Source organism: Paramormyrops kingsleyae, chromosome 9 (genome assembly GCF_048594095.1).
Source record: "Paramormyrops kingsleyae isolate MSU_618 chromosome 9, PKINGS_0.4, whole genome shotgun sequence".
In the NCBI taxonomy this organism is placed as follows: Eukaryota; Metazoa; Chordata; class Actinopteri; order Osteoglossiformes; family Mormyridae; genus Paramormyrops; species Paramormyrops kingsleyae.
This window is the reverse complement of record NC_132805.1, coordinates 30340733-30368516: the sequence shown is the minus strand read 5'-3', so window position 1 is coordinate 30368516 and position 27784 is coordinate 30340733. Positions and strand designations below refer to the sequence as shown.

Sequence of the window (27784 nt, the reverse complement as noted above, 5' to 3'; positions counted from 1 at the left end):
AAAAAAAAACTACATCTACAAATACAAGTCAAGATTGTACTATGCAAAGAGGAAGCCATACGTCAACAACATGCAGAAATGCTGTCTAGCTTGCTTGGCTTTGACTTTCCACTGAAACGTGTGCTCTGCTGACGAGTCGTCCTTTCAGATTGTTTATGGAGATAAGGAACATCATTTTCTCAAATCCAAAGAAGCCAACCCGATTTTTAAAAGCTGGCATGTCATGGTATGTTGCCCCCACGTAATGGACTATGTTGACTTATGACATCACAGAAGCATGTCAGAATTTAATGCAGTGTCGTCTGAGGCATCAAAGATCACTGCTATTCAGTATTGATTTTCAATGGAAAGTGGACTTTCAGTGGAAAGTCAAAGCCAAGCAAGCTAGACAGCATTTCTGCATGTTGTTGACGTATGGCTTCCTCTTTGCATAGTACAATCTTGACTTGTATTTGTAGATGTAGTGACCAAACTGGGTTAATCACCAATGGTTTCCCAAAGCATTCCCAAGCCCATGTGATTATATCCATCACATAAGCATGTCAGAATTTAATGCAGTGTCATCTGAAGCATCCAGGATCACTGCTATTCAGCACTGGTTTTTGACCTTGTCCTTCACACACAGACATTTCTCCAGAATCCCTGAATCTTTTATCAATGTTTTCCGAGTGAGATCCCTAAATTCCCTGCAACTGTGTGTTGAGAAATAAACTGATGGATTCGATCATGTAGTTATGAGCAAAGTGGCGAGTCTCGACCCACCCTGGCTTGTAAGGGACTCAGCCTTTCATGGTCGCCCCTCTTGTACCGGAGCATGAAAGTATCACCTGTTCAAGGTGGCTTATGATTATTTAACAGCATTCATAGTGTTATGCTGCTCCTATCCCAACTCTTTGGGTACAGGCTGCTGGCACCAAATTCAGAATGAAGGTATATTTTCAGAAAAGCAATAAAGCTGATAAGGAATAACATTAAATTTCTTGTCTTTTTACTGTTTTCAACTGAATACGGGTCAAAGATGATTTATAAATCACTGTAAGCATTTCTTCTCATGAATTTTAAAATTAACAGACTATTCACATTGTTGCCGAAACACAAGTAACTAAAACAGCACTGAATAATGTTCTGATGTTCAAATTCATATGTCATCATTCAGGTTTCTGTCCAACAGTGATCTCCGTAAGAAAAACGTGATTCTTTTAAGTTTCTCCTGACCTTCATAATGCATATTACAACCACCATTTTGTAACGTAAGCTGGTTTACCTGGATTATCTGTCAGCGTTACATGGACATGCCACGTGTGTATTGACGTGTAATAAACAGAGAGGTTGTTTAAGCTGTCCATTGTTAATGAACATGTCAGTTTTTGACCTAACCACTGCACCTCCTAGGACAAACTCTGTCCCCCTACCCCCCACGACCCTGAACAGGATAAGTGGTTAAAAGATAGATGGATGGATGGATGGATGGATGGAGTTATTGACCTGAGTCAATGATCCGGCCTGACAGGATCGTGTCAGTGAAGTGCATGCGTTACATCAAGACACCAACCAGGATCAAACCAAAACCATTTCATCAAAGAGGTCGACACCTCTGTCCCTAGCCAAGAGAGACAACTGTGCATCCGGACCAGCATGTGACTGATGGATTAACATTTTAAGATGTGCTGTCATAACAATACAACAGATTATAATATTTATTTAAAAATTTGTGCACATATTTTAATTCAGCTGATTCAGGCTAATTATTTGCCACACCTATTTTTACAAAAGCGGTACTAAATTACTGGAACACAAACATCACACAAACGATTAATTAAAACATAATATTGTAGCAAATCATTCCAAAAATTAGTTATTTTTCAGGTCTTCACCTCAATAGCCAATAATCTGGTAAGACTAGTGATTTATTTCATAAAGATTAAATAACTAATTACACAGCACTGCATATTTGCAAAAACATTGCTTTTTAGATCTTGATGTCTAGCTTTTTTTGGTCACAGGTACGTTATGTATCATAGAGACTGGTTGCCAAGGTTACAGCCAGGGGGAAGAAAAGTAACAGGTTTAATTGCCCCCAAATTCCTATTCCACATTAACGTGGGAATCCAGACCTATTCTGTTCACTCAGTCTCTCTGATTTATGAGCAATCCTTCAATTATCAGTTCTTTTCCACATGGTACACAATGTGAAGTGACTGACTGTGTTTGATGTCTTTAAATATGAGAAATAGCGTGAAAAGCAGGACATCCTGTGACCTCGGGGTCACCCTCTCCCTCAAAGGATCACCTACAGCAAGCTGGGCTTCACTGTCTGAGCTGACTTTTTCCCAGTTACGGGGCAGTTCTGTCCTCTAATGATGGAGTATGAGAGTAAGTCTGTTAGATTAGAACAGGTCATTACTTTTGATCCACATACAAAGGACGGCCGTACTTGGCCCAGAACATACGCTCAGTGGCAGATTAGATACACCTGCTCGTTAACACAATCACCCTGCTTCTGCAAACAGCCAGTCATGTGGCTGCAGCTGAATACAAACAGCAGCCAGTGTCAGGTGGTTCATTTACTCGTTTACTGTCTGGATGAGCATTTTAACGTCTACAGTATGAAACACGAGCTGTGTGGTTTTAAATGTGGCGTGATTGTGCCAGATTTGGTGGTTCACGAATCCCAGAAACAGCTGTCGTACTGGGATTTTCATGCACTACAGTGATCAGAGTTAAAGATTGGTGTGATATGCGGCAGACATCGTGCTTGTCTTGTTGGTGAAATCACCTTACTAATGAGAGAGGTCAGCGATGAACGGTCAGACTCCTTAAAGATAACAGGAAGGAGACACGTGCAAAAATAACAGCTCAGTACGTGAGTGGTGTGCAGGCTGGCAACTCTGAATACACAGCTCATACATGCTTGAATGGGATCTGGAGGCTAAAGTGAATCCTACCTGGTACTAGTTAGGTGTAGTTAGTCCACTGAGTGTAGCACAATAGTAAACTGCAACAACATACTGTATAACCCAAAAACATCCCAACTGAAGTATCCTTGAGCAAAATGCTTAACATAAATGATCCTTCTGAAACATATATTTTTTGATAACTTTAAGATGTGTCCTATTTTTGGAAGTGAATCAAATATTCCTATATTTTAGCACATTAAGTATAATGCTGTTATTTCAGGAATGTTTATCCTGCTACAGCCTTCTGTGGTTTTATAATGGATTTGTCAACCATGCAGCCTGGAATCCATTAATACCAGTTCAAGATAAACGGTAGAAGGTGCATGGATCCAGTAACTGAACACTTACAAAGTGAATTGTTTTGGAGCCAATCACTGAAGAAACAGTCAATTAAAACGAACTTACCTTCTTAATAATGTCATCAACCAAAGACAAAAATGAGTGATAGACATGGGAGGCATTTAGGTACTGGTGTTTGTTGGTTTCAGTGGTCAGTTCTCTGGGCCACACAGCCAGTCCACGTTTGTGTTCCAGTTGGTCAGCTGACTTCCTGAGCCAGGTAATGAAGGTCTTGGTAATTAGCTGATGAATTAAATCAGTTATGTAGCTGGTGGAACAGAGCACACAGAAGGCGTGGAAGGGGAGGGGTCAAGGGAAGTCATCTGCAAAGAATATTCTAGAATGTCAGTATCAGGATAGATCACTAGAAAACCTCCATGTCCACTGTGCCTGATTTACATTAGACAACCTGACAAGCAACTACCTTAATTAGGTGACCTTAATTGAAATCAAAAATTAAATAAGTTCCTTTGTCTACCAAGTTTCATTGGGCCCTAACAAAATATATCCCAGTCACTGACGTGCACCATTTTTACAAGATAGTCAAAGTTACACACTTCATGTAGGGCTGGTCATAATGTTTTGGCTCATCAGTGTAAGTGCTAATCTACTCTCCCCACTAATACTTCGTTAAAGCATCATTCTTAGCCAATAATCTGACTGATAATTATTTCAAACATAATTTTCCCTAAATGACACACTTGGCAAAAGACCATAGATGGAGACAAACCATGGCCCATGACTTACATTAGACAACCCGCCAAAAAACTACCTTCATTTGGTAACCTTAATTGAAATAAAAAATTAAAGGCTTGTATGGTATTTTTCATTTGCAATTTAAAAACCCTCCTAGCTGCATTCAAAATACTTGAAAAATAGCAAATTTGGCCTTCCGAGAAATGATAATTGTTCTTTTCATGTATTTACTTTTGTAGAGTCATGACCAGAAGTCATAATAAAGTAACAGAAGTAATTACAGAAATTCAGGCATTATGTATAATAAAAATCTACAAAAATGGCTATTAACTTCAGAACAGCAGCCATACATCAGAAATACTCAAGAAAGTATCATAATAGACTATTTAACTATAATATACATGGACTATTTAAATATAATATAAATGGACTATTTAAATATAATACACACTACCAGTCAAAAGTCTTTGCACACCACAGGTTTTTACCACAAATCCATATATTTTATAAACTGCAGATTTTTATTCTTTGAAACATTGGAAAGTTGACTGAAGAACTGTAAATGAAAATATAAGTCCAGTATAAAACAGGTTTCCTTTATAAAATGGATAGAGTATGTAACAGTGTATGCCTGACATCTTATTAACTGGTTGTACAGTGATGCCATAGTCAAATTCTAGGCTGTCCTTTAACTTTAAATGCACTGGTTAGCTGTTCCATCCCATGAAACAGAGCAGTATTTAATGTCCCTTGCAGAAAGGCAGCCTCAGATTTTCTCTGCTTTTATAACTGCTAGAGGAGGTTACTTTGATTAATCAAAGATATGACATTGTCTTGTTAATAAAGATATTGAAATGGTGAATATACTGTACATTTATTTGTTAGCAAAGAATACCGAGTGTATCTTTAGTAAATGTTAAATCATTAACATGCAAATGTAGAAAATCTCAGTCTTGTGCAAAAACTTTAGACTGGCATACGCACACGCACACGCACACGCACACGCATGTCGGGTAAACATAGCTTTATGGGGACCGCTCATTCATTTCCATGGGAAGAATGCTAACGCTAACTGTGACAACCTTAACTCCTACCCAGCCCTAACCATAACCATAAGTAACCAAGCAAAATACAAGAGTTTTTGCATTTTTAGTTTTTTCATTGCAGTCACAGATTTTTATTAAATTGAGTTTTATGGGGGAAAAAATGGGTATTCATCATGTTGTGGGGACATTGTGTCCCCATAAGGTAAGGTATACCCACTCACACACACACACACGCACGCACACACACAACTACACCTGACTGCGAAGAGCTGCTGCTTAGCTAAATGATCCACCATCCTGCAAGGAAACCCAAAGCAAAAATTATAGCTATAAAAGTTTAAGATTTCTGGGATGTCTTGACCATGACTCCTATTGATTATGGCTAAATGAAGTTTCACTTAATTAAGCAGATCTCCATGTTGGGAGATGACATAGCAGAACATTCAATTTGCTTGGGTGTAATATACTGACATAAGGGAGAGTCCTACAAGATTTCATGTAATACTTAAAATTAACAGAAGTAAGTCATGCGGAAAAACAATAATTTTTGCACTGATTGACCAGTAAAATGCTCACATTTTTTTCTGTATTACTTACAAAAAGGAGGCTATTTTCAGGGCAGGTTAATGGAGAGGGCAGTTTGTTTTCTTCTGTCTGTGGGTAGGACTGACATTTCACTGTTGTAGTCAGAACTAAGGTTATTACGAAATGTTCCATCTGAATTCCTGTTGATACCAACATATATAAAAATGAACAGATAATAGGGCACACTAAGAAATCCGAGCCACGTTGCCTAAGACAGAAGCGATTGTAATCAAGAGCTAACCCAATGTCCAAAGACTGGACACTTTATAAATACACTTCTAATAATTTTTATGCAAAATGCTAAATACTAAATGTTAAAATAGCTCTCTCAGCAGGTCTCTCCCATCAGCTGAGCTGAATTCTGTTATATATAAGATACATTTAGCTTAGCTACTTAGCATATTTTCAAGAACACACCCTGGACACTCGCACCATTCAGTAAACTGACATCAGTGTTGATGGGTCAAAGAACTTCTCAAATGAGGATCTCGAAACCAGAGGTAGGCAATTCAGGTCCAGAGAGTAAAAAGTCCAGACCTCGATTTTCTTCCAACCAACCAGTTCAGCATAATGTCCCAGTCACAGAGTACTTAACAAATCTTGGTCTGGACTTTTACTCTATGGACCAGAAGTACCCGCCTGTGCTCATCGTTAGCTCAATTGGGGTTATTTTAATTTGACAACTTGGCATAAACAGACAGAAGAGAGTGTGAAACCTGTTGTCTCTGTGTGTGCATAGCCAAAGGATGCACAGAGGTCAAAGTACATTTCAAATGGCTGATGAAAGATGCTTAACACTTCATTTTACTATATAGGAACATTTATTTCTTCTCAGTAACTACAAAATGTGTTGTTTTCATTATTCTTATGCTTTCAAAGTTCACATTAAAAGATTTTAAGAATGCAGTTTATTTTTTTAATCTTAACCAGATTTTTCCATCTACATTATAAACATTTAACTAAACTATGTCTACATAAGCTGTTCACAAAATATGATCACTGCTTGAGCCCTAGTGCATTTTCCCTGTTGCACGGCGGCCTTTGCAGTAACGTGCAGCCGAATGTTTATTCTGAGCCATGTCTAGTGATGTGGCAGATGTATGGATGTATGTAATTCCCAAAGCACCTTGCCTGCCAAATCAATATTAACTAAAAGTAGTCTGGAAATTGTACAGGGGGAGGCTGTCCTCCGTCACCCTACAACACGCTCTCCATGGAAAGCCGGAGTTACAATGTGTCATGTAAAACACAGAAAAAATATTGTTCACATGTTGAATTGGGTTGTGCGGCTTCATGAAATATCCACCTGCTAATTGATTGAGCATTTTTTTTAATTCATATGATTATTAGGTCCCTCATTAAATTCCCTGAGATTTTTTGGGAAAAAAGACTGGTGAAATTAAAAAAATAGCTTTTTCTAAGAACACGATAGAATTACTTTGCTTTGCTAAAGGAAAGCATCCACACAGACTTTACCTTAACTAGATAAAATAAAACTTATATGTATCCCTACAAAATATACCTTGTGTTAAATCTTCAGAAAATATCTGCATACTAAAAATAAATAGATCTATTCGGAATTGTTCGGCTAATTTGCCAATTCAGTGGAAATATGTTTTTTTATTCATTGAGGTATTCAATAGTTTGTCATTTAATTCAAGGAGCTTTATTTTCCCAGAATTCCTGTCGCCCTTAGGGTCTGACATCAGACAGGTCTATGTATTGTTGTCCTGCTAGATTGTTATCTTCAACAGGCTATTTATTAATTTCCATGTCCTCAGTTTCTTGGGATGTTTCTTCATTTTTGGGACTTCCAGTGTCCTTTACTTCATTTAGATATTCCTATTCCCCCTCTGGTGCTCCGCTAGGATCGGCTTCTTCTGATGATGTCACTTCCTGTGTCTCCTCACCTTCATTAGTGTTGTCCTTAGCCTCCAGCTCACTGTTTTCCTGTCCTCCATCTCCAGCTTCACCCTCCTCCTTCTCATCCCCACCCACCAGCTCTTCCTCTGCCTGCTTGTCCTCCATCTCGGGAGACGGGTCATTTGCCGTTTCCGCCCCGCAGTCCTCTGCTCCATCCCCTTCCTCCTCACCGTTGACTTCATTTCCATTTACACCAGGAGTGGGGTTGTCTGCTTCTCTCTCGCTCTTCTCCTCGTTCCTGTTTAAGATCTGGGTGGGGTCCTGTTCTCCCTCGTTCATTTCCCCATTTCCATTTACCAAAGGCCTCGTGTCAACTGTGTCTGACTCCTCCTCTCCATCGACTGCAGCTGTTGCTCCATCTTCCTCCTCCTCCAGCTCGCTGGCACCAGGGACAGTAACATCTTCCTCTCTGTCATCATTTCCTCCTGCACTCTCTTCTGTGCCAGTCTCGTTTTCTCCTTTTATCTGTTTGTTTTTTAAAGAAAAGGCCAAATTGAAATTTCATGTATACATTAAAAGTAAAAGCTTTATCCGTCTAAATGTATAATTGATTTTAGTTTGCATTGTACATGCTGAACAGAAAGTTTGGCAATAAAATAGCTAGCTAAGCCACACCAGCGTGCAACTAGCTAAACTGATTTTAAGCTATCAGTCGTACTATTGAGTTAGAAGTGATAAAAGGATAATGTTCATTCACTGCTTTTTATGGAGCCATGTAATGATGACTAAAATGAGTGGTCATCTTCAAGCTTGCTAATAATGTGAGATAAAAGGCTTCAGAATTGGTACTGGTGGACAACGTCAGTAACTAGGCACGGAAATCACCGTAATCTCTCTCAACCTGGGGTTTGCAGCCTTATTTTTCCAGTCACAATTTACATTCTACTTCATATTTCTTCTTGTTAGGTTAAGAATGTGATACCTACCGAAAACAGTACAGGCTCAGTCTTCACCTTCTGGATTTACTGTTCATTTTTCATTTTTGGAATGGAACAATTATGCTAATATTTTGACTATACTACACAGGACTGGTGGCAGGCATCAACAGTACCTGTACAATAAGTGACAGGGTTTGCACGTTATTGGCTTTCCCTGACCATCCTTCATGTACTTAATTTAAATATTTGTCTAGACATCTTTCCCTTTGTCTCAAAGTTGTTGAACCAGGGAGAGCACCGCATCCCCTAGTGGTGAACTTTAAGACACCATTTTTTTGTATGCTGGAGTTTAGTAGTGCAAGGGATTTATTGATTTATTTTTAAAATAGATTTTATTAATGGAACAAACACACATGCATACATTTTCACACAAAGGTTAGACGGCTAACAATAAACAGTGACTAAGTCAAAATCATATTTGCATCATTTAAATCGTGTTTACACATAGGGGAGGGGTAATAGAGTTGTGTCAATAATTATAACCAGAACTAAACAATAATAGTAATAATGAGGATTGCGAAGGGAGTAAGTGTAAGGGATTCAGTTGTGTTTGCTCAACCTTTAGTCTTTAACAATCAATTTATTTAAGGAACAACAGTTCCAACAAGAAATGCATACAAAAATAGTATGTAGTCAATTCAAAATGATAAAATATCAATAAAAAAGCCTGTTACACTGTTGGTGTAAGTAACCATATAACCAAAGAGTGTGTACTGTATATATGAAAGAACTGGACTGTAGTTTATTGTGAAACCCAAAATGCAGTAATGCTACTGTAACACTGTGCAGGGACAGTCAGTGAGGCCGCATTCAGTTGGGGAGGGGTACTGTAGCAGGTGGGCCTAGCGCACTGTTCCCAATCCGGTCCTTGGGGACCTGCGGACAGTCCTCATGTTTGCACCCTCCCTACTGGGAGCTGGGAGGAAGCGAAAAGGTGGACTCTCTGGCAGGAAGCAAAAACATGGACCATCTATGTGTCCCCAAGGACCAAACTGGGAAACACTGACCTACCAATATACATTATATTGTACCTGAATTATAAAATAATGCAAATGTATACTAACCTCCTCGGAGGGCAGGGGAGCCTCCGGACTCTCGTGCTGGTTAGCTTCTGGATCTGCAGCATCTTCCTCCTCTCTCTGGTCCCCTTCATCTATATAAGGAAGGGGTGAGTGAGGAGACACAGGAAGTGACATCACCGGAAGAAGCCGATCCTGGTGGAGCAATGGATGGGGAATGGGAATGTCGGAAAGCACAGAAGAAACGGAGAACAGAAAGAGGGATGGGGGTATCAGAGTGTGGAGGGGACAGGGTCCCCCGCCCGCGGTCCCCCGCCCGCCGCCTCGCAGGCTGCAGGCCCAAACCCCCACGGCACTCCAGAGAAGCGGGGAGGAGACTCTGTAAACCTGCCGGATTACGGGCCGGCCTGCGGACTCAGATCCGGCTTCTGCTGAAGTGGCGGCGGCGCTTTTAACTCCGGCGGAATGTAAACGCCGAGATGAGCATCCCGCTCAGCAGATGGCGCGTAATCTCAGGGCGCCGTGCAGACCCTGTCACCAGGCCTCTCTCCGGGAGGACGCCTAATAGGATTATACACATTCCCATTCGCACGCATCTCAGAGAAAAGGCTTTTTTTTTCTATGCTCAAATCCCTGTCTAATAAACGGGGCTTGACATTTGTAAATAAAAGAATGACTTCAGAATCAGTTCCAATGGGATGTAAAGCATATGGTCTTGTCCTCTTTTGACCTTTGCAGAACAGGTCATATTACTTAATATCTGTCCACACAGGTCTATGAATAAACAGTCCAAATACCTCCAGTTCTGAATCCGGACATGTATATTAGGCCAGTAGCAGTAACATTTACATTTATTTAGCTGGCTTGTAGTCCAAAGCGACGTACAAGTGAGGCAAATGACACATTACAAATATCAGGTGTAAGTGCAGCTAGGCTGAGCTTCCAGTGGATGCCCAGGGACAGTGTAAGTGCAGCTAGGCTGAGATTCCAGTGGATGCCCAGTGACTGTGTAAGGGCAGCTAGGCTGAGCTTCCAGTGGATGCCCAGTGACAGTGTAAGCGCTAATAGAGCAGGAGCAGCACATCTTACAAAATAACAAGAGCACATATGAGTGAACATCCTGAGGTAATTTCTGACAGAAACAAATTGAAAAAGCAGCTGCATGAGTGATGATGGACAGATAGAGAGGATCTTCCCATCCAAGCAAGTCTGGTTATGGCCAAACCTACCACATGTTCAAACACATGAGTGGGCCATCTTAATGTAAGCAAGTTAAACATATACATATTATTTATTTAGCACACACTTTTATACAAAGCAATGTGAAACTGAGCTGGACCCCTGAAGCAACTGGGGGTTAGGGGCCTCAATGGTGACATCACTCTTCTACCCATCGCGGGCTATGTGCTTTTAACATGGGGCCTTGGCGGACACTCGAACCCTAGTCCCAGAGGTGCGAGGAAACATGGCGAACCATTGCACCACCCCCTCTACACTGATCGGGCAAAAAATTACTGGGACAACTTTAATTAGCAGTGGGCAAAGTTTCACAACCATCTAGGTCCAGACGAGTTGCCCTTTGTCTCACCTGAACAGCAACATTACTTAGAAAGCTCAGTCATCACCTTTAGAGCATGAAGGATGATTTACTGTCAGGACTTGATCTAACAGAAACACAAATCATTTCAATTTAAATCATTTACGTGCTGTAAAATCATTTTTTTACACAGACAGTGCTGCACTGGGCTTCGTTGTACACAAACTTCTGCAAATCGCCATTCTCTTGACGATTCACTTTTCATTCAGCAGCTGTGACCACATTTCTGATGCCACAGATTCACTGAAAATAAAGACAAGAATCAACGTGCCAACAAATGTTCTGTAAGGAGTAAAAAGTATCCAGAAGCACTGCAGGGAAACGCTGCTTGTGCTGATGTGTCCGCTCTCTCTTTTCCATAAAGGACTTATTAAAAACAATCCATATTAGCAGTCCTGTAATCTCCTTCAAGAAATAATAAAAAATGAGATCCAGTGAAGTGTACGGGGAAGGCAAGAGCGGCTACTTGATTTCACAAGCTCTTAAGTTGGTAAATCAGCGGGCGTGCCGCTGTACGCTCTGATAAACAAGAAAATTACATTAATGCTTTAAATACTTAATGAGTTATAAATTCAAATAAAAACTGATGAATCAATACACTTTAAATAATTAAGCAGATGAATAAATGTGCGCCACGTAAGTTTCCCGTTCCCCTCGTAACCACAGTAAGAAATATTAGTGCACGGATTATAACATTTTACCAAGGCATTTAATGCATTTCAAATGCAAAACTGATTGAGGTTTTGCTGCAGAGATGAGACGTGATGGCAATAATGGGCTCCTCTGAATATTTTATGGAAATCGGTCGCATTTATTAACTGTAGTCCAAAGCACTGACAGTATGCAAGAAAGTTAATGCGACTATAAACATTTTTAATGCGATTTAGCATGGGGGCCTGCCTTAATTTGAATGTAAATCAAATTAAACACAAAATTTAAAAATCTTGCCTTCATTAAATCCAACGGATAATGGTGGCCATTGAAAACGACTGCTTACTTTGTGCATGCCCCTCTGAAGCACAATTTTCAAAGACAGTTCTCTCTGCATCGCAAGCTATTTACATACCAAAGTCATTATGTGTTCAGTAAGAAATTCAAAATATATCTGGAGTCTGCTACCAGGGGGAATTGTGGCCTATGAAACTCACAGTTAAATAACTCTTGCTTGGCATCGCACTTTTAATAATAGCAGACTTTCAGTTATTTTATATCACCGTATATTAATTTTCTATTCCAATCAACATCACAAGCCAGTTTTTCATTGTGAGGAAATCAAGCGGCCCAATCATTAAAGGCCGGCCAGTCGCTACTCAGTTTCAAATAAAATGATGTTTTATTTTCCATTTGTGCAAGTATGTGAGCAGGTACATCGAAATGTGTTTTGTCACACATCCCATAATACACACAGATAAACAGGTGAAGCTTGGGATCAGAACCAACGGCACAGCTCAGATTTAATCTGCTCCCAGAGAAGAATGGAACCAACAAGTACAGATCAGGGTCACTCTACTTTATATTAAATACATTTTCGGAACAGACCCCAACAACATATTTCTCACAGAAAAATATGTCATAAAGGCAGTACATGAAACATGTTTGTTTGATGTGTTGATTTGATTGCATGTGTTAGTTCAGGTACCAGGTGCTTCTTAATATACATTTTTCATCACTGTCCGATTTCATCCATAATTTTCCTTAATCATTGATGACTCTTTCCCTTTTATTGTACAAAGGCTGGAGATGTGCATAATATTGTTTACTTTGCAGAAAATGTGCATTATTATTATTATTCAATTTTTTTTTCCTATTCAGGATTAGCTTTGCTGTTATGAGAGGTTTAAAATTCAGGCAACTCTTACAGTTTGGCAGACTGTCCCGATAACACAACGCCGTCATTCACCCTCCACTGCAGTCATCATCTGAAGTTTCTCCAAGTGCATAATCTACTGTGGTCCTAATCAGCGTACGGTCGCCCAGAGTAGCTTCCCCCTTATGTGAGCCTCTTCTGTACCTATCACACTCATGGGAAGATTAGCATGTCCTTCATAATCCAATAAAGTGCCTTCAGAAGGTCAGAAAGCCCCCCGCTTTTGAACCCCAGAACAAATGGAAAGCAGTGTCATGTTGTCCTGATGTACATTTTAACAAGACATGAAGCAGCATGTTTTAATTTCTTATGCAAATCCCCCCCCGCACACGCATCTAACTCAAGAGACAGCAGTCCCAAGTTTATGCTGAAAGCTGTTTGTGCTGAAAATGAAGGGACACTTGGGTCACTGTCTGCGAACAGACAGGGCAACATTCAGCTTCCTAGCCTAAAAACAGGCTTCCTTCTAACTGACTGCATTGTTTTGTCACCCCGTATTTTTCACTGGAAAAATCAGCTGCTAAGTTAAAAACACAGAATGACCAGAAGGGTCATTGTTTCCTGGGCCGCACTCAGAAAGTCACTTTAGGGCTCCTGTCCCCTTAGTGTATGACCAAGTATGACCAGCAGGGGGACCCAAACCTCAGGGGCCCCACACAAATTGGTGGTTGGAGTGTTGGTGAACAGCACCACTGAGGGCTGTTAAAGAGCGAATTTAGTACAGGGTCACTGGACACCCTGAGACTATACTGGAAATGGGGTGACTAAGCAGAAGGCCAGACATGAATTCAGGGGCTGCTGCTGATTAGGCTGTATCCTGCTCCTCTGGTGGGGAATATTAACCTTAAGACTGGAAGCAGCCACATCCAGAAAAAGAGAGAAAACAGGGACTGAGTTCAACTTAATATCCTGACCTAGCAGGTATTTCCAAAAATGCTAGAAATACGCATAGCTTATTTCTTCATTTTGAAAAGGTTTTTATCACAGTGTAATTAAAATTAGCATGTGTCTTTCAGAGAGCAGAAGCTACGATACATCTGCAAAAATACTGTCCCCGGGCATAGTATGGTCTCTGCAGTATTTAATAGAGCGTAATTTAATGCTGAATAGGCACGCTTTATTTTTTTAAGGGCAGATAAAGAATGTGAATATATAAATAAAAATATACAAATGCGAGGATACAATAAAGTTCTGTCCTAGGAGATAATGAAAGGATGTGGTTATGTCTCCGGATCTTGCTGTGTTTTAAAAGGAAGGAATATGTTGCTGTACAATTTAGGCAATTTGCATAAATGCTAAACGGAGCAGTTCACTGCCAGATTAACTGTCACATTTTATTGTTGCGTCGTTTCCTTTTTTTTCTATTTTAATTCAGTAGGTACAACAAAACAAGGCGGCCCCCAGTGAGCGGCCCCCGGAGAGCGGCCCCCGGCAGGAGGCCCGGCCACTCAGGCCAGCTCGGCGCGTCATCACAGAAATTGCGCGGCGCTTAATTGCGCAAAATTTAAATGTCCGCCGCCGCTTTGTGCAGGAGAATAATTTGCTTCTTTGACAGATATTAATTCCACTTGGGAGAGCGAGTCAAAAATAAGGAAGATTAGCAAAAAAAATAAAAAGAAGAAAGTGAAAAGCCACAAATGTTATGGAGAACATTGCTCAGTATATAAGTATTAATAATAAAAATCCAACAACGACTATGAAACTTTCATTGGTATATGCATTATAATAATTATTATTATTAATAAATAATAATAATAATAATAATAATAATAATAATAATCATCATCATAAAATAGTCCATGTGGTGATTCATGCAATAGGACACCAGAAGTGCATGAACTGCTCAGCTCGCACTGCAGCTCCCGGGATGGAAGTTGCCTCCTCGCACTGTGGGCGGGGACAGGCGGCGGCCACACGCACGGGGTCTGCCGGCCACCCGCGCACGGCTCGGCCGAGGCTGCTGTGACGTCAGCCTCTGCAGAGCACTGGCAGACGGCTGCCGCCGGGCTTGATGACAGATACTCACTAACCACGAGGAGATCAGGACTCCTGGAAGGCTGCTTGGAACTTAACGGCCAATCGGCTGTCCAGTTCATCATAATTACATCACTTCCTCTGTCGATCGGAGATGTATGCACCTCCCACTTCAGTATATATAATATATGCCCATGCAGCTGTACACCTCATCTCAGTCCCATATATAAAGTCTCAAAAGAATCCGGGGGGCGGGGGGGGTGGGTTTGCTGAAACCTTAATGCCATGTCGTTCCTAAGTTCTATCTTTTAACATAAAAGGCTTAAGAAGGCTTCGGGAAACACTCCTGAACTCCAGAAAACAGTTACGCTGAGACCACAAAGTATAGGCTTAACTTTATTACCAAGAAAAAAAGGGCACATTCAACAAAGCAACAATGTAATAATACAGACATCACACATATGCGGTTTTAAAGGTTAATTAACATGCCAGGGATCCTGGTTGCTCACACAATTCTTTATCCCTCTCTGTGCTCCGTTGCTTTAATCTTTTAGTTCTGTACCCTACCGCCTGCAACCTAACGACTCCACTAATTAGTAGTAGTGAAGTCTATCACTTGAGAGACCCGAATGCTTGGTTTATACCGCCCACCGGAAGACCTTTTCTAAAGGACAATCATGTAACATTGACCTCTTGGCGAGCAGGATGTACGGGCATGTTTCACCAAGCTCACGCGGTCCTCACACACCCCGATCTTCCTCAAGACATCATCTTAACAACACTTATCAGATTAGTTTCTTTTTCTCTCCCCGTTTTCTCTCGTCCAAATCAAATTTTAAAAACCGTCCAACGGCCGGCAGTTGGCACTCCGGCTGAGTGACACGGTATCTACGCAAATCACATTTCTTAATCGTGAAATTGGCCCCAAAAACTGTTCTCAAGAAGGCAAAACAACATGCGTTAAGTGTGAGCTTCTCTCAGAAGGCTGCTAAGTCTCTTACAGGCTAACTGAGGAATGCCAAAAAGTCGTATTTACAAGCCGTACGTTTGCTACGTATCTGACGTAACATGCCAACCTCTAAAGCAATAGCTAACATTCTACTTTACTTTTACCTACATTTTTAATTTCTCATCTTCATTCTACAATTACTAATATCATACCTCTTTTTTGTCTCGTTATGCCATTTTATTTATATTTTTAGTTTAACAATTTCATTTATTTTCATGTATCATTTCATATTTCTTCTTTGTATTATCTATTTCCTTTTGAGCATAACCCAGGAGGCAGGTGTGCATTTCTGTACACTGTGTGTGCGCAGATGCCACAAAACACTTGCAGCTTGAAACGTTTTTGCCTTCTAGACATGCAAAATATCTGTCTACCTGAATACTGTGCTGCCCAGTAGGGAATGAGCAGGAAAGCTGTTTATGCCAGTCAGCCAAGAGCACTGCTTTATAAAACTCCCGCCAGTACTTCATTCATGCCTTTTACTGCAGCTGCTATGAGAGATTACTTCAGTATGATAATAGAAGAAAAAAAAAAATGCACACAGGTTCTAAATTAAGAAGATGTAAAACTCGTAATAAACTTACAGAGGTTTGTTAGGTCTCAGAGGAAGCCATCAGGTTCTCGCATCCTTCGTGATGGACATTTGAATAAAATATCCCAACAGCCATCCCACAATTGTCAAGACTAATTATATTTCTCCAGATGCCCTGTTCACATCAATTTGCAGAACGTTCTAGCGCGTCTGCTCCCCCCGGCCTGTGCGAGATGTTCTTTGATACACCTCTGAAAAGCTCAGTTAATTTGCACCAAACCCCAGGGCATCAGCCAAAAGGGATATATATTTTTTTTATTCAGCTGCTCTATCTTGGAGACGTCAGGAATGAAGGATTTATCAAACAAAAACAGGATATGAAAATGTGTTCAGTTACGATGTGTTCAGTTACGATGTGTTCAGTTTACTTCCACTACTGCTATAGCCCGACATCTTCCAACTATAGATGTGCCAGTTTGTCTAAAAACAGCACGAGTGCCTGATGCATTTGGCTATTAAAACTTATATTCGGACACAAACCTGTACTGTATTATAATCAAATACACATCGAATATAAACCTTAGTAGTCCTACAATCAAATTTTGATCCCTAAGTGGTTCAACATGAACATATTCCGAAAAAACAATCAAATCTGTATCCAGTACACAGCCTTCGGTTGAGACCGCGATAAATTATTACTGAATTTAAAAAAGCAGAGAGCGGATGTTGGATAGAAGAACGAGAGGCAGAATGTCTCTCATCACCTGGGGAAATTAGTAACCCTCCATCAGCCATCTGGGTGCTAACTGGGCCTCCTGCATTTTAATGGACTATTATGCGAACACCGCTGCCACTACCGTTCCTTACAAACGACTCCGCTTTCCCTAGCTTTAGAAATTTTCAATCTACTCCAGGGTGTTGCTTTCAAGAACAGCTGAATTACATCTTAGCTGCGTTTAAAATAAGAAGGTGATGTAATGCGATTTACCCAATGATCCGTACTGCTCAAAGGGTCCCTTCCCTGGACCACTAGCACCACCTAGTGGCTGAGTGAAGCGGTGGGCTTTCGAAGAACACTGGGATTACATCATCCAGTCATGAAGAGCAACACTGAGCATGTAGCATGTGGCAAAATGGGAATGTGTCGCATGCTGACACTCAGATCTTTGTTAAAGGAAAGGGAGGCTGCACAGCAAAATGACTGCTGTGTATCCGTGTAAAATTAAAACAAACATGTACAGGAATCATTGTGGTGAATGTTAATAGCACGTGGGTCATTATCTTTTTACAACCGAGTTTGCCATGGCAATGAAAATCACAAATTGGATAAAGACCTCTGCTTTTAGTCCTGGAGCGCCATCTGCTGTACACCTACAGAACCACAAGATCCTTTAAATATTCAAAAAATCTGTGCAATGATGTTTTTATATAATGTTTTTGCCTACCTTAAAACCTGCATACACTATTCACATATATGTAAATACATAACTCAAAAATGACGCTGGAACAAAATGCATACACAAATTAAACATGACCAAATGTAAACAGAAAATCTAATTTAATAGAATAAGAACCCTGGGCAAAAATAAGGCTAATTAATTGAAATAATTAAAATGCTGATCAATTTTGATATGCTCGGTCTCTGTGAAAAATGAATTAAAAATCTCTGACACGCCTACAACCACGTATCCACATTGCTCGCTGTTGTGCTGATGATATACCAATTATTCCCTAACAATTTAGAGAAAAATCACGGCACACGGGACACAGATCTCAAGCCTCTGAAATGCTTTCCCAGGAACTGAAGAACCAATCAGTTAACGCTTTAAGTTATGCAGCATCCAAGGGCTAAAGCTACAAATTTCAGGTGCTTCAAATTTCATTTAATGTTATTGATTAATTTAGCAGGAGTGTTATCATTAGCATTGTCTGAACTAAAGGCCGGCGAGCTGCAGTGATTGCTGGACTGCTGTAGTACCGTGTTCATTCAGCTCCTGCCAGGGAAACAGACGCTCTTACCGTTGTCCTGGGCTCCTAGCGATATGGTCAGCATGCTCTTCCTCTGCCTCAGCTTCATCAGCTGGGCCTGGAAATGCTGTGCCTCATTGCCTTGGTTCGGGGACCCCATCTTAGAATTTGATGCACCATTGGTTGCTTCCATCGATTTACTCTGATCACTGTCCACCTGCGGGTCGCAAAGGGAAGTTGAGCTTCTTCAGCTGTCATGTGCTTCACTTCTCTGATCAAGCCTAGGAAAAGTAATGATTACATCCTAGAACAGTCTTTCCCAGTATGGTCCTCGGGGACCACAGACACTCCACAGTTTTGCTCCCCGGGAGCTGGGAGGGAGCAAAAACGTGGACTGTCTGGCAGGGAGCTGGGAGGGAGCAAAAACGTGGACTGTCTGGCAGGGAGCTGGGAGGGAGCAAAAATGTGGACTGTCTGGCAGGGAGCTGGGAGGGAGCAAAAATGTGGACTGTCTGACAGGTAGCTGGGAGGGAGCAAAAACGTGGACTGTGGCAGGGAGCTGGGAGGGAGCAAAAACGTGGACTGTCTGGCAGGGAGCTGGGAGGGAGCAAAAACGTGGATGGTCTGTGGTGTCCCAGAGGTCAAGGTTGGGAAACACTGCTCTAGAATGTAGATTCTAAATTCCCCGATGAAGGCATCCAGCGAAACTGCATTTTTACCCATGATTCCACAAATAACCATGAACTGAGCAAGACAGTTAACTTTGGTACAGCCTAGCAACCTACTGTATGCTTAGAAACACATTTTATTACTGCCATTACATGTATATACATAAAGTTTTTGACTTATTTTTCCTCATATATCAGTATTGTTTTAATATTCCCCCTGTTGACCAATAAAGTATGACCTATGTTATCTACCTATGTTTTTGTTAAAACAGCATGGAGCAGAGAACAACTGAAGTGAAATATTTCTATACATGGACTGAAAGAATCAGAATAGTTATGTTAAACCAAAAGACAAGACAGATAAAGTCAGAAGCCTAATATTAAAAAAAAAAATCTACTGAACAGACACATAAAGCAGCCCCGATTCGTTTTTTTTTTTCTTTCATATTAAAGTCCTTCTTTCCGGTAAATTCCTACGTCCAGCCCCCCCCCGGTGCCCCTTAAGTGGCAGAAAGCCCAGGTATAACAGCCATGTGCACTTACGGGTCCGCTCTGTTTTTTCACTCTGTAAATCGGAGGCAGGGAGGCAGCCTTTGACCTACAAAATCACATCTGACAGTTTTCATGTTCATACATTTCGATTGCAGATTCCGACAGAACACTTAGACTGATGTAGAGACATTCAAAGAATGGCATGTACTGGGAAGGCCATACAGACCTGGAAACACTTGTACCAACATCAAAATATCAAAATATAGAAGCAAGCGTAAAGTTACTAAAAATTAAATTAGGCAATAAGTACTCCTCAATCCTGGCTAGAATAGGTTGAGAAGATGGATGAACGTGTGTATTACTTATAAAACATATGCTATCTGTATGAATAAAGACAATGTTAATTAGGTATTTCTAGGTTAGATGGTTCAAATAAACTCTACCCAACAAATCTTCTCATCGATGCTGGTTTGGCAAATATGAGGTCACTATAGGGGAGCTTCTTAAACCTCTCTCGCCCAACAGCCACGTAGTACTGTCCGCTTTCCAGGTCATTTCCATCGCTGACGAATGTCCCATCGAGCGTGTACAGGCTGCCAAGAATGAAACACGGTGGCCTTTAGGTCTGAATACATGAAATACAGGGAAAGTTTTTATCACCTTAAGAGAAGAAAGTTTCTTAATCTGAGGGCGATCCGGTGCAATCAAAAACATAAATGCAATTAATGACTTTCATGTCGTGTTCTAAGCACCACGAGTCCCAGCCTGAAGTTAAGGTTAAACGTGTTAACTTGTACAGCAGCTACCTGCGAACGCCTCCCATAATCCTGAGATTCATCTTCTCGGTGATCATCTCCAGCACTCGCTCGAAAAGGCCGAGCATCCGCTGCGGTATCAGAAGCCGGACAGGGGGGTTCAGTATGTCTCCATTCGCCACCACGCTGGAAAATGGCAAAGTGTGTCAGCACTGGGCACTGCGAAGACACACGCCTTCCCCTGCCGGCACGCCGAACCCGGGTGGAAGAGTTCTACGTGCCAGTGGACTTACAAAATCAGACAGGGCTCTTTGATGGGTTTCAGGAACCTCGCTGACGCAACTATATGGCTTTGGGCCGCCGGCTTTACCTGAGAACGACAGAAGAAAAAGAGATTTGAAAAAGGCACTAAAAGCCACAGTTCTATGACATAATTTTACAACATTAAGCACTATTTATTACTGTACTGTATCTTCAACGAGGCACAATGTAACTGTAGCTGTGCATATCCAATCAGGTAAAAATAGAAGCTATACAATTACATTAGATGGCACATAATGAATTATTCATGAAGAAACACTAGCGCCTCAACTGATTACAGTGTTAAGCACTTTTCCCTCATTAATTATCCGTTGTTAATCATTAGCTAGCTCATGAAGTATGCACACGGCTTCGTGTAACTATAATTTCGCTAAACAGCAAACCATGTAGCTACAAAGAGCAGCAAAACACCAGCAGTGCGTCTGCCTGTAATCCACGTCCTCACAGACACAGGCTGACACACTGCGCTATACACTGCGAAAAAGGGCTTTTCAAATTTAAGATAAACTGTTTCTGTTTTGAGACAAGACGGCCTAAAACTAGCTAAATTATCTGCCAGCGCAGTAAGAAAATTGTTCTCGGTAAGATTTCCTAAAATAAGACAATATGCCTAAATGCAAGCAAATTAATCCTGTTCATAAGATGTCATATTAGTCAGTTTATTAATGAAATTTTGTCTAAATATAAGAAAATTATACTTAAATTTTCATTTTTTTGCAGTGCATAACCAGGTTCTTAATTTCCCCAAGTACGTAACTCCAAAGCAAAATCTCATGTCTGTAACGCACAAAAAAATGAGGCCAGCTCTCATTTGTGAGCCATCCAATCTAGATTTTATTAGGGCCGAGTCTGGTATGGATTGTACTGGAGGGCTGGGACAGTAAAATGGTCGAACTCTCGTTTCATTGGGCCCCATTCCCTAGCAACGGCGATCCACGCTCCTGCGGGATAAAGAGACATTGGGGGCCCAGGGGTCGAGGCCGAGGCGCTGTGAGCTTTCACAAAAATAATGCTTGGAGGGCTCTCTAATTGAAACAATCAGAGAGAACAAGAGGGTGATATGGGGCAGTGCGGCCCCCGCGAATAGATTGCCTGTTTAAGCCTGTCTGGTCTTGCCAATTACCTGGGAAACCAGTAGCTCAGCTCCTACTCATAAAAAGCTTTGGGTAAAAACAAGGAAACATGGTGAACAAATTCACGTACTGGATTTTACAAGACGACAAAAAGGTTCCTACACTTGCGTCGTTTGCAATGTAACGGGAATGCTGACTAAATCTCTGGGCGAAGGGAGAATTCTCGCAGAAACCGACCAGAGAGGAGCCACGGGAGCAATCATAAGGTTTGACGCCACACATGTCCAGACACTGCTGCTGCTCCAGGAATGAATATTTAATCGTTAGCGCGATATCACACTTCAGCAGCAGGGAGGATGGGTGAACATTACACCTCGTCTATCTGATAACTCTAACAGGAGGGGCAAACTGCTTTCATTGGGGCGCAGGAGCGGAAAGTTAGAAGTGAAATACAAGAAGAGCACAAGCAGCAAATACTGACACTTTAATATTTTTACACCCCCTATTGCATTCCTATTGTAAAACGCAATTTTCCTTATTTTACAGGAGCTAACATCTTTTTATAAATTGATCAAAATTAAACATGAAATGAATGCATCGATAGTCTTCATACTTTCATGTTAAAGTAACGCTAGTAAAATTTTACATTTTTATTAATCTGTAACTGAAATGATTCCCTATTCATTACACTTCTGCAACTTTATTTTAAAATTTTCCTTATTTCTTTATTAACTCAATTTTAACATCTCCCTGAGAGACTGAGCCTGGTGCTTTTTTCATTTCCCCAAGTGCACAGTCCTGACGCATCTCACCCAGAGAGCTGCTGCATGCATCCCCTTCCTTGCCGGCTGACTCTTTCACCAAGACTTAGAGAGAAAAATCTGTCACAGGAACAACGGTGAGGAATTTCTGCACAGCTGGTTCTCATTTGCGGGTGTGACACTGGCAGTTTGATGGGGGTATTATGTGAGCTGTGCTCTGTCCTAATGGGATTCTCTATCACTAATCCCAAATCTGCAAATCCACTCCAATGAGCCGTGCTGCCATAATGAACTGCTTTTAAACAAGTCGCATCCACTAGCAAATTTAATTGCGTCTTTTTCCTGAGGTGGCAGAGGGTTTTAATACGAGGCATTTTTCATGGCTATGAGGACAACCGGGAAGGCTTGTTGAGCTAAATGGTTTGCCTGTTGTGGGTCAGACCGCTCCCTGAAAAAGTCCCTAATGTCCTCTCTGATTCCTAGGAACTACCGAAAGCATTTCGATCTGGACGCTACCATCCATATGGATTTTCTTTCAGTGGACCATCACTTACAATCAGTAACGGTCAAAGCTTAGGAAGGGCCCTTGCCGAATTTCACTGGCTGAGTTCACCTTGGGTTGGGCAGTGAGCTGTACACAATCCTCGCACCAAGGGCGGCTGGATTGCCGGTGGTGAGGCTTGCCAGGGAGGAGCCAGTCGACACCCCCTCAAAAAAAACGGCACCCTAGGCAGCAGCCTATGTCAACTAATGGGTTGCCCGGCAATGAGGGGAGGGTCACTTTGGGCCCCTCCGCCTTCCATGCGTTTGTACAGTTTGCTGCATCCTCATTGTTTTGTCTAGAAGAAACTGGTCGGCAAATTTTCTGTTATAGACTCCCTATCTTTGATTTTCTTTTCCATTCGCGGTGCCGCTGGGATATGATCGCTTCACGGCTGCATATGACATTAACGTTAGCTAGTGAGTAGAGTCAGAAGATCGTAGTTAGCCGTTTAGCGGAATGTGCTGCTCCAGCATCTCCTAAATAACAACGCATTTATTTAATATTTAGTGTAGTGCCCCCCCCCCAGTCCACAGGGGCCCCACACAAACGCATGGTTTGAGTAGTAGCAAATTCTGCCACTGTGTACTATGAGAAATGGACCCACAATCCTCCTACCCCAACATCTGTCCAGGATTCATTGTTCAGCTTGTTCCTTTCTCCCGTTTCATAATTCTATTTTTCTGCAGAGAACTTAGACAGAAAAGGCAGGTAGAGATGGTCTGTGATATGACACTTGGATATTATTGTACATTACTCAGTAAGCCCACTACAGGTTTTTATGGTCAAGTGGAGCAGGCTTAATTACCTCTGATGAAGACAATTTCGCATTAAGTAAAGCTACTCCTTGACATTGCGGTAATCGCTTTCACTTTCCTCCCAAAAAAAAAAAACAGATTCCTATATCTGATTTGTTTGTCCTTGGCCAAAACGTGGGCCTTGGAAATGTCCTCATGTCAAAAATCAGACTCAATTATTGTGAGGTTATACCACGGCAAAAGGAGAGGGGGAGATACGACTACAGCTGTCATTATCAAGACAAACAGTCTGTAGGGTTTCAATTGAAGCAAGAATATTAAGTCCCCCTCAAATGACAGCAAAAGAAAGCCATTCTGCATTACTCCCAATCGCACATGCCAGCAGCACAATGCTTTCTGCAAGTGTAAGTCAGGTAATTCACAGTGCTGCAGCAGAATAGATGAATAAATGAATGATCTACCACAAAATGAAGGCAGGACCTTACCATTATTCCATTATTCTGAAGAAGCTTTTTCTTTTTGGTCCCGATCTGTGAATAGCTGGAAAGGATGGGCAAAATAATTTGTGTATTTCAAAAGCAATAATAACCAAGCATGTAAACACTCGAACTGCAACAACTACGAATCACAATGCTGTGATAAATGCAACACTCCTTAGCTTTAAGGCTTCCTATATTTATCTAGATGTTCAGCTGCAGAATATTCCCGGCCAAGCACCACTGTAAATAATGTGTCCAAAAACAAAATCTAAAAATAGAGATATACTCCAAATGTACTCTGTGGAGAATAAGCATGCAGAGCTGAATGGCGAATGAAACAAACATAGTGATACAATATTGACACAATAAACATCCAGAAATTTCAGGGCAATACCTAATTTTACTGATATATATATATATGCACACACACACATATTTCTATGGGCAAAACCCTAATTCCAACAACAACCTTAACCCCTAACCTTAACCATAAGTAACCAAAGAAAGTACAAGACTTTTGGTATTTTTAGTTATTTGATTGCAGGCACAGACTTTTATAAAATTGAGTTTCCACTTGTGGGGACTCAAAAAATGGCCCACAACGTTACAACCGTGTAACACCGTGGGGACATTTGGTCCCCAAAATGTAACGTACACCTGGATCACACTAACACACGCGCGCTGGCGTAAAGTTACAGGGCGCGCGCACACACACACACACACACACACACAAGACTTGCAGAAACTAACTTGTGGTCATGTAAACCAAGAAATAAATAGGATTTAAAACAATATATTATTTTACAGTTTTTTCCTAGTTCTCACTCACTCCAGCTTCTTGAACCTCTCGCTCCCCGCGGCCACGTAGCGCTGCCCGCTCTGGATGTGCTGCATGGAGGAGACCCGGTGTCCGGCTTTCGGCGTGTAGATGTTCCTCACGGCGCCGAACGAAGCCTGCACGCCGCCGGTTACCTCCCGCAGGAAGGTCTCGAAGCTGGACACCTTCTTCTCGTTAATGACCAGCCGGCGGCCCTCGTAATAAGGATCGCCGTTGCGATATACGTATATATTTTTCACGACGGGCTGGGACAGGAAGCTGGGCTTCTCTGCGCTCATGATGCGCCCTTAATTTAGTTACTACCTATAGCCTTCAAGGTATTAGACGAGCACTAGAAAATTTGGGACTACGATGCAATTTACAACAGTCGTGATATTAAAAAGTGCATGATGAGTATTGCTCTTCTTAACGCTCCGGATGGAAGAGAGCGCACTTTCCCTTAACTTTCCGTAGATAACTCACGCAAACTGCATATTCCTCAGCAAATCATACCAGCCTGCAGCTTTATTTCAAGGCGACGCTGTCTGGCTGTTTCGAAGCACTGGTGCCTAAGCATTGATATGGCAGCTGAGAGGACGCATGTCATGCACCGCTTTGCATGAAGCTCTGAGATATCAGGGGAAGCTTCCCAACCATCTCCAAATGTTTCTATAGAAACATCTCCAGCAGCAGAAACTCACGCACCATCTTCCTGCAACGTGATTAACGTAATCAACAGCTAGAAGACAAGCGCTGCCTGCTTCCTTTCACATGTTAGGTCCAGCCAGCTTAAAGCCACCAGGAGATCGCCAGTATTGCCCCCAAACTTTGAGCCTCACAACCAGGCAACGCTTTAATGAGGCGCCGAGAGAATTGGTTGCAGCGCGCAGCCAGGATGTTGCTTCCCCATAGATGCGCTATGTCCGTATCTAAAAACATGTTTGTTCCCCCCACAGTATGACAACAAACAGCTAAATAGCCTCGTTCGCGGACAACAAAAGCTATAAGATCAACTGTAAAATAAAAATAATTGCATTTATCTATAAAGCAGGCCTAGCTACTACCTACTCGATCTAAGCAATCTCATGTTTAACTCCATAAATAAGTTTTGTTTATACAGAATTACAGTAATTTACGCTTAACGTAACGAACAAATTGATAAAGTAGTAACATAGAAGAACATTTTAAAGGCTAGCTGCTGTTAGTCTAGTTAATCAGCCATGGTGAGTGAGAGGGCATTTATGTTTTATATGATATCTACATAGGTCTATAAATTATAGGCCTAAATATATCTCCCTGATTCAAGTAAAGAAATCTAGATATAATTATCAATGACAGACGTTACAAATGCGTTGTAAAAATATGTTTTATAGAATAATCTGCCTTTAATTTTCAGCTAAAACATTATATTACGGTATATTACATGTAACGCAGATTCAATTCAAAGCAGTATTTCAGCTCGTCCACAAGATGGCAGAATAACACAGAAGTGGTGCTTATGTGTAACCCTCAAAGAATCCACGCAAAACCCAGACTTTTAGCTTATTCTACTGCGACATGAGGTACAATTAGTCGCTTGTGAATAAAAGTTAGTTTCACAATATGTATATTATGCAGTTAATTGATATTACTGTTTATTTAATCGCTAAAGTTATATAATTCCTAATTTTCCTTCAGTGATCAGGTGTTACTTTATCTCTCCTGTGTGATACAATTTTCATTTTGTTTTACCACACCAATTACCCATCTTTTTGCAAAAGAAAAGGAAATACTTCTGTTACCTTAAAATAGTATGTAGACAATTTTTGTTTATTTTTTTGACTGAAGTTGTACAGCAGCTGAAATTGGGGCGTGATGAGCGTAGTGAGTGGTAACAAAACTTAAGAAGCAGCCCTCTGGGAAGAGGGGGGTGAATCCCACCCTCGCTCTGTCTGTGCAGTTTGCGTCCTCGTGTTACACGAGTTTCCTCCGGGTACTCCAGTTTCCCCTCACAGTCCCAAGATGTACAGATAGGATAATTGGTGTCTCTGAACTACACACAGTGTTTGCCACTGAGTGTGTGTATGTGCCCTGTGATGGACTGGCTTCCCAGCCGGTGTGAACCCAGGCCTGGTGCTCTACACTGCATGATGAACCTAACCAGGATACGTGCAGTGGTGCAGTGGTGGTTCTAGACCTTTTCAACTGGGGGGCGGACCAGGGCCAGTTGTTCTGTTAGGGGGGGCAGATGCATTTGACCTTAATGTCCTCCAAGTATTATTTTCACTAGACTGCTAACATTAAGAAGCAAAAGACAATTTTGTCATTTATGCAATATTTTCCAGTTACATTTTCCAGTTTTTACAAATATGTATCACATTTAACAGCCACCTCTAAAAGAATGTCCCAGAAGAATTCTTTACTTTTACTGTAATCTGGAACATTCTTACATGGTGCTGAAACAGGCCTTCACTTGGTAAGAATCCTCCTTGTAAAACGTGTATTTTTAATTTATTTTGAGCAGGGTTGTTTATATCAGCCAGCTCACACCTGTAGCACTGTGGATTCTATAGCTGCTCTGGGCAGTCCTGCAAAGGACTGATGTCACTGCAATGTGTATGCCCTGCAATGGACTGATGTCACTGCAATGTGTGTGCCCTGCAATGGACTGATGTCACTGCAATGTGTGT

The 27784-nt window shown here is 41.3% G+C and overlaps 1 protein-coding gene across 2 annotated transcripts; it reads right to left on the bottom strand.

The window, feature by feature from the left end:
• Positions 1-6424: 6424 nt before the first annotated feature.
• Positions 6425-26499, bottom strand: LOC111844024 (doublecortin domain-containing protein 2). 2 transcript variants are annotated; one of them, XM_023812101.2, is made up of 9 exons: positions 25128-26499; positions 24305-24359; positions 20659-20735; positions 20417-20551; positions 20054-20203; positions 19662-19716; positions 18502-18667; positions 9549-9637; positions 6425-8011 (listed from the first exon to the last, which is right to left on the bottom strand). In XM_023812101.2, the coding sequence occupies exons 1-9, from the start codon at positions 25412-25414 to the stop codon at positions 7466-7468; spliced, it is 1560 nt and encodes a 519-aa protein (XP_023667869.2). In that variant the 5' UTR covers positions 25415-26499; the 3' UTR covers positions 6425-7465. The 2 variants fall into 2 exon arrangements, with proteins under 2 accessions (XP_023667869.2, XP_023667878.2); XM_023812110.2 differs by having other exon boundaries at positions 19662-19683.
• Between the last annotated feature and the right edge of the window lie 1285 nt (positions 26500-27784).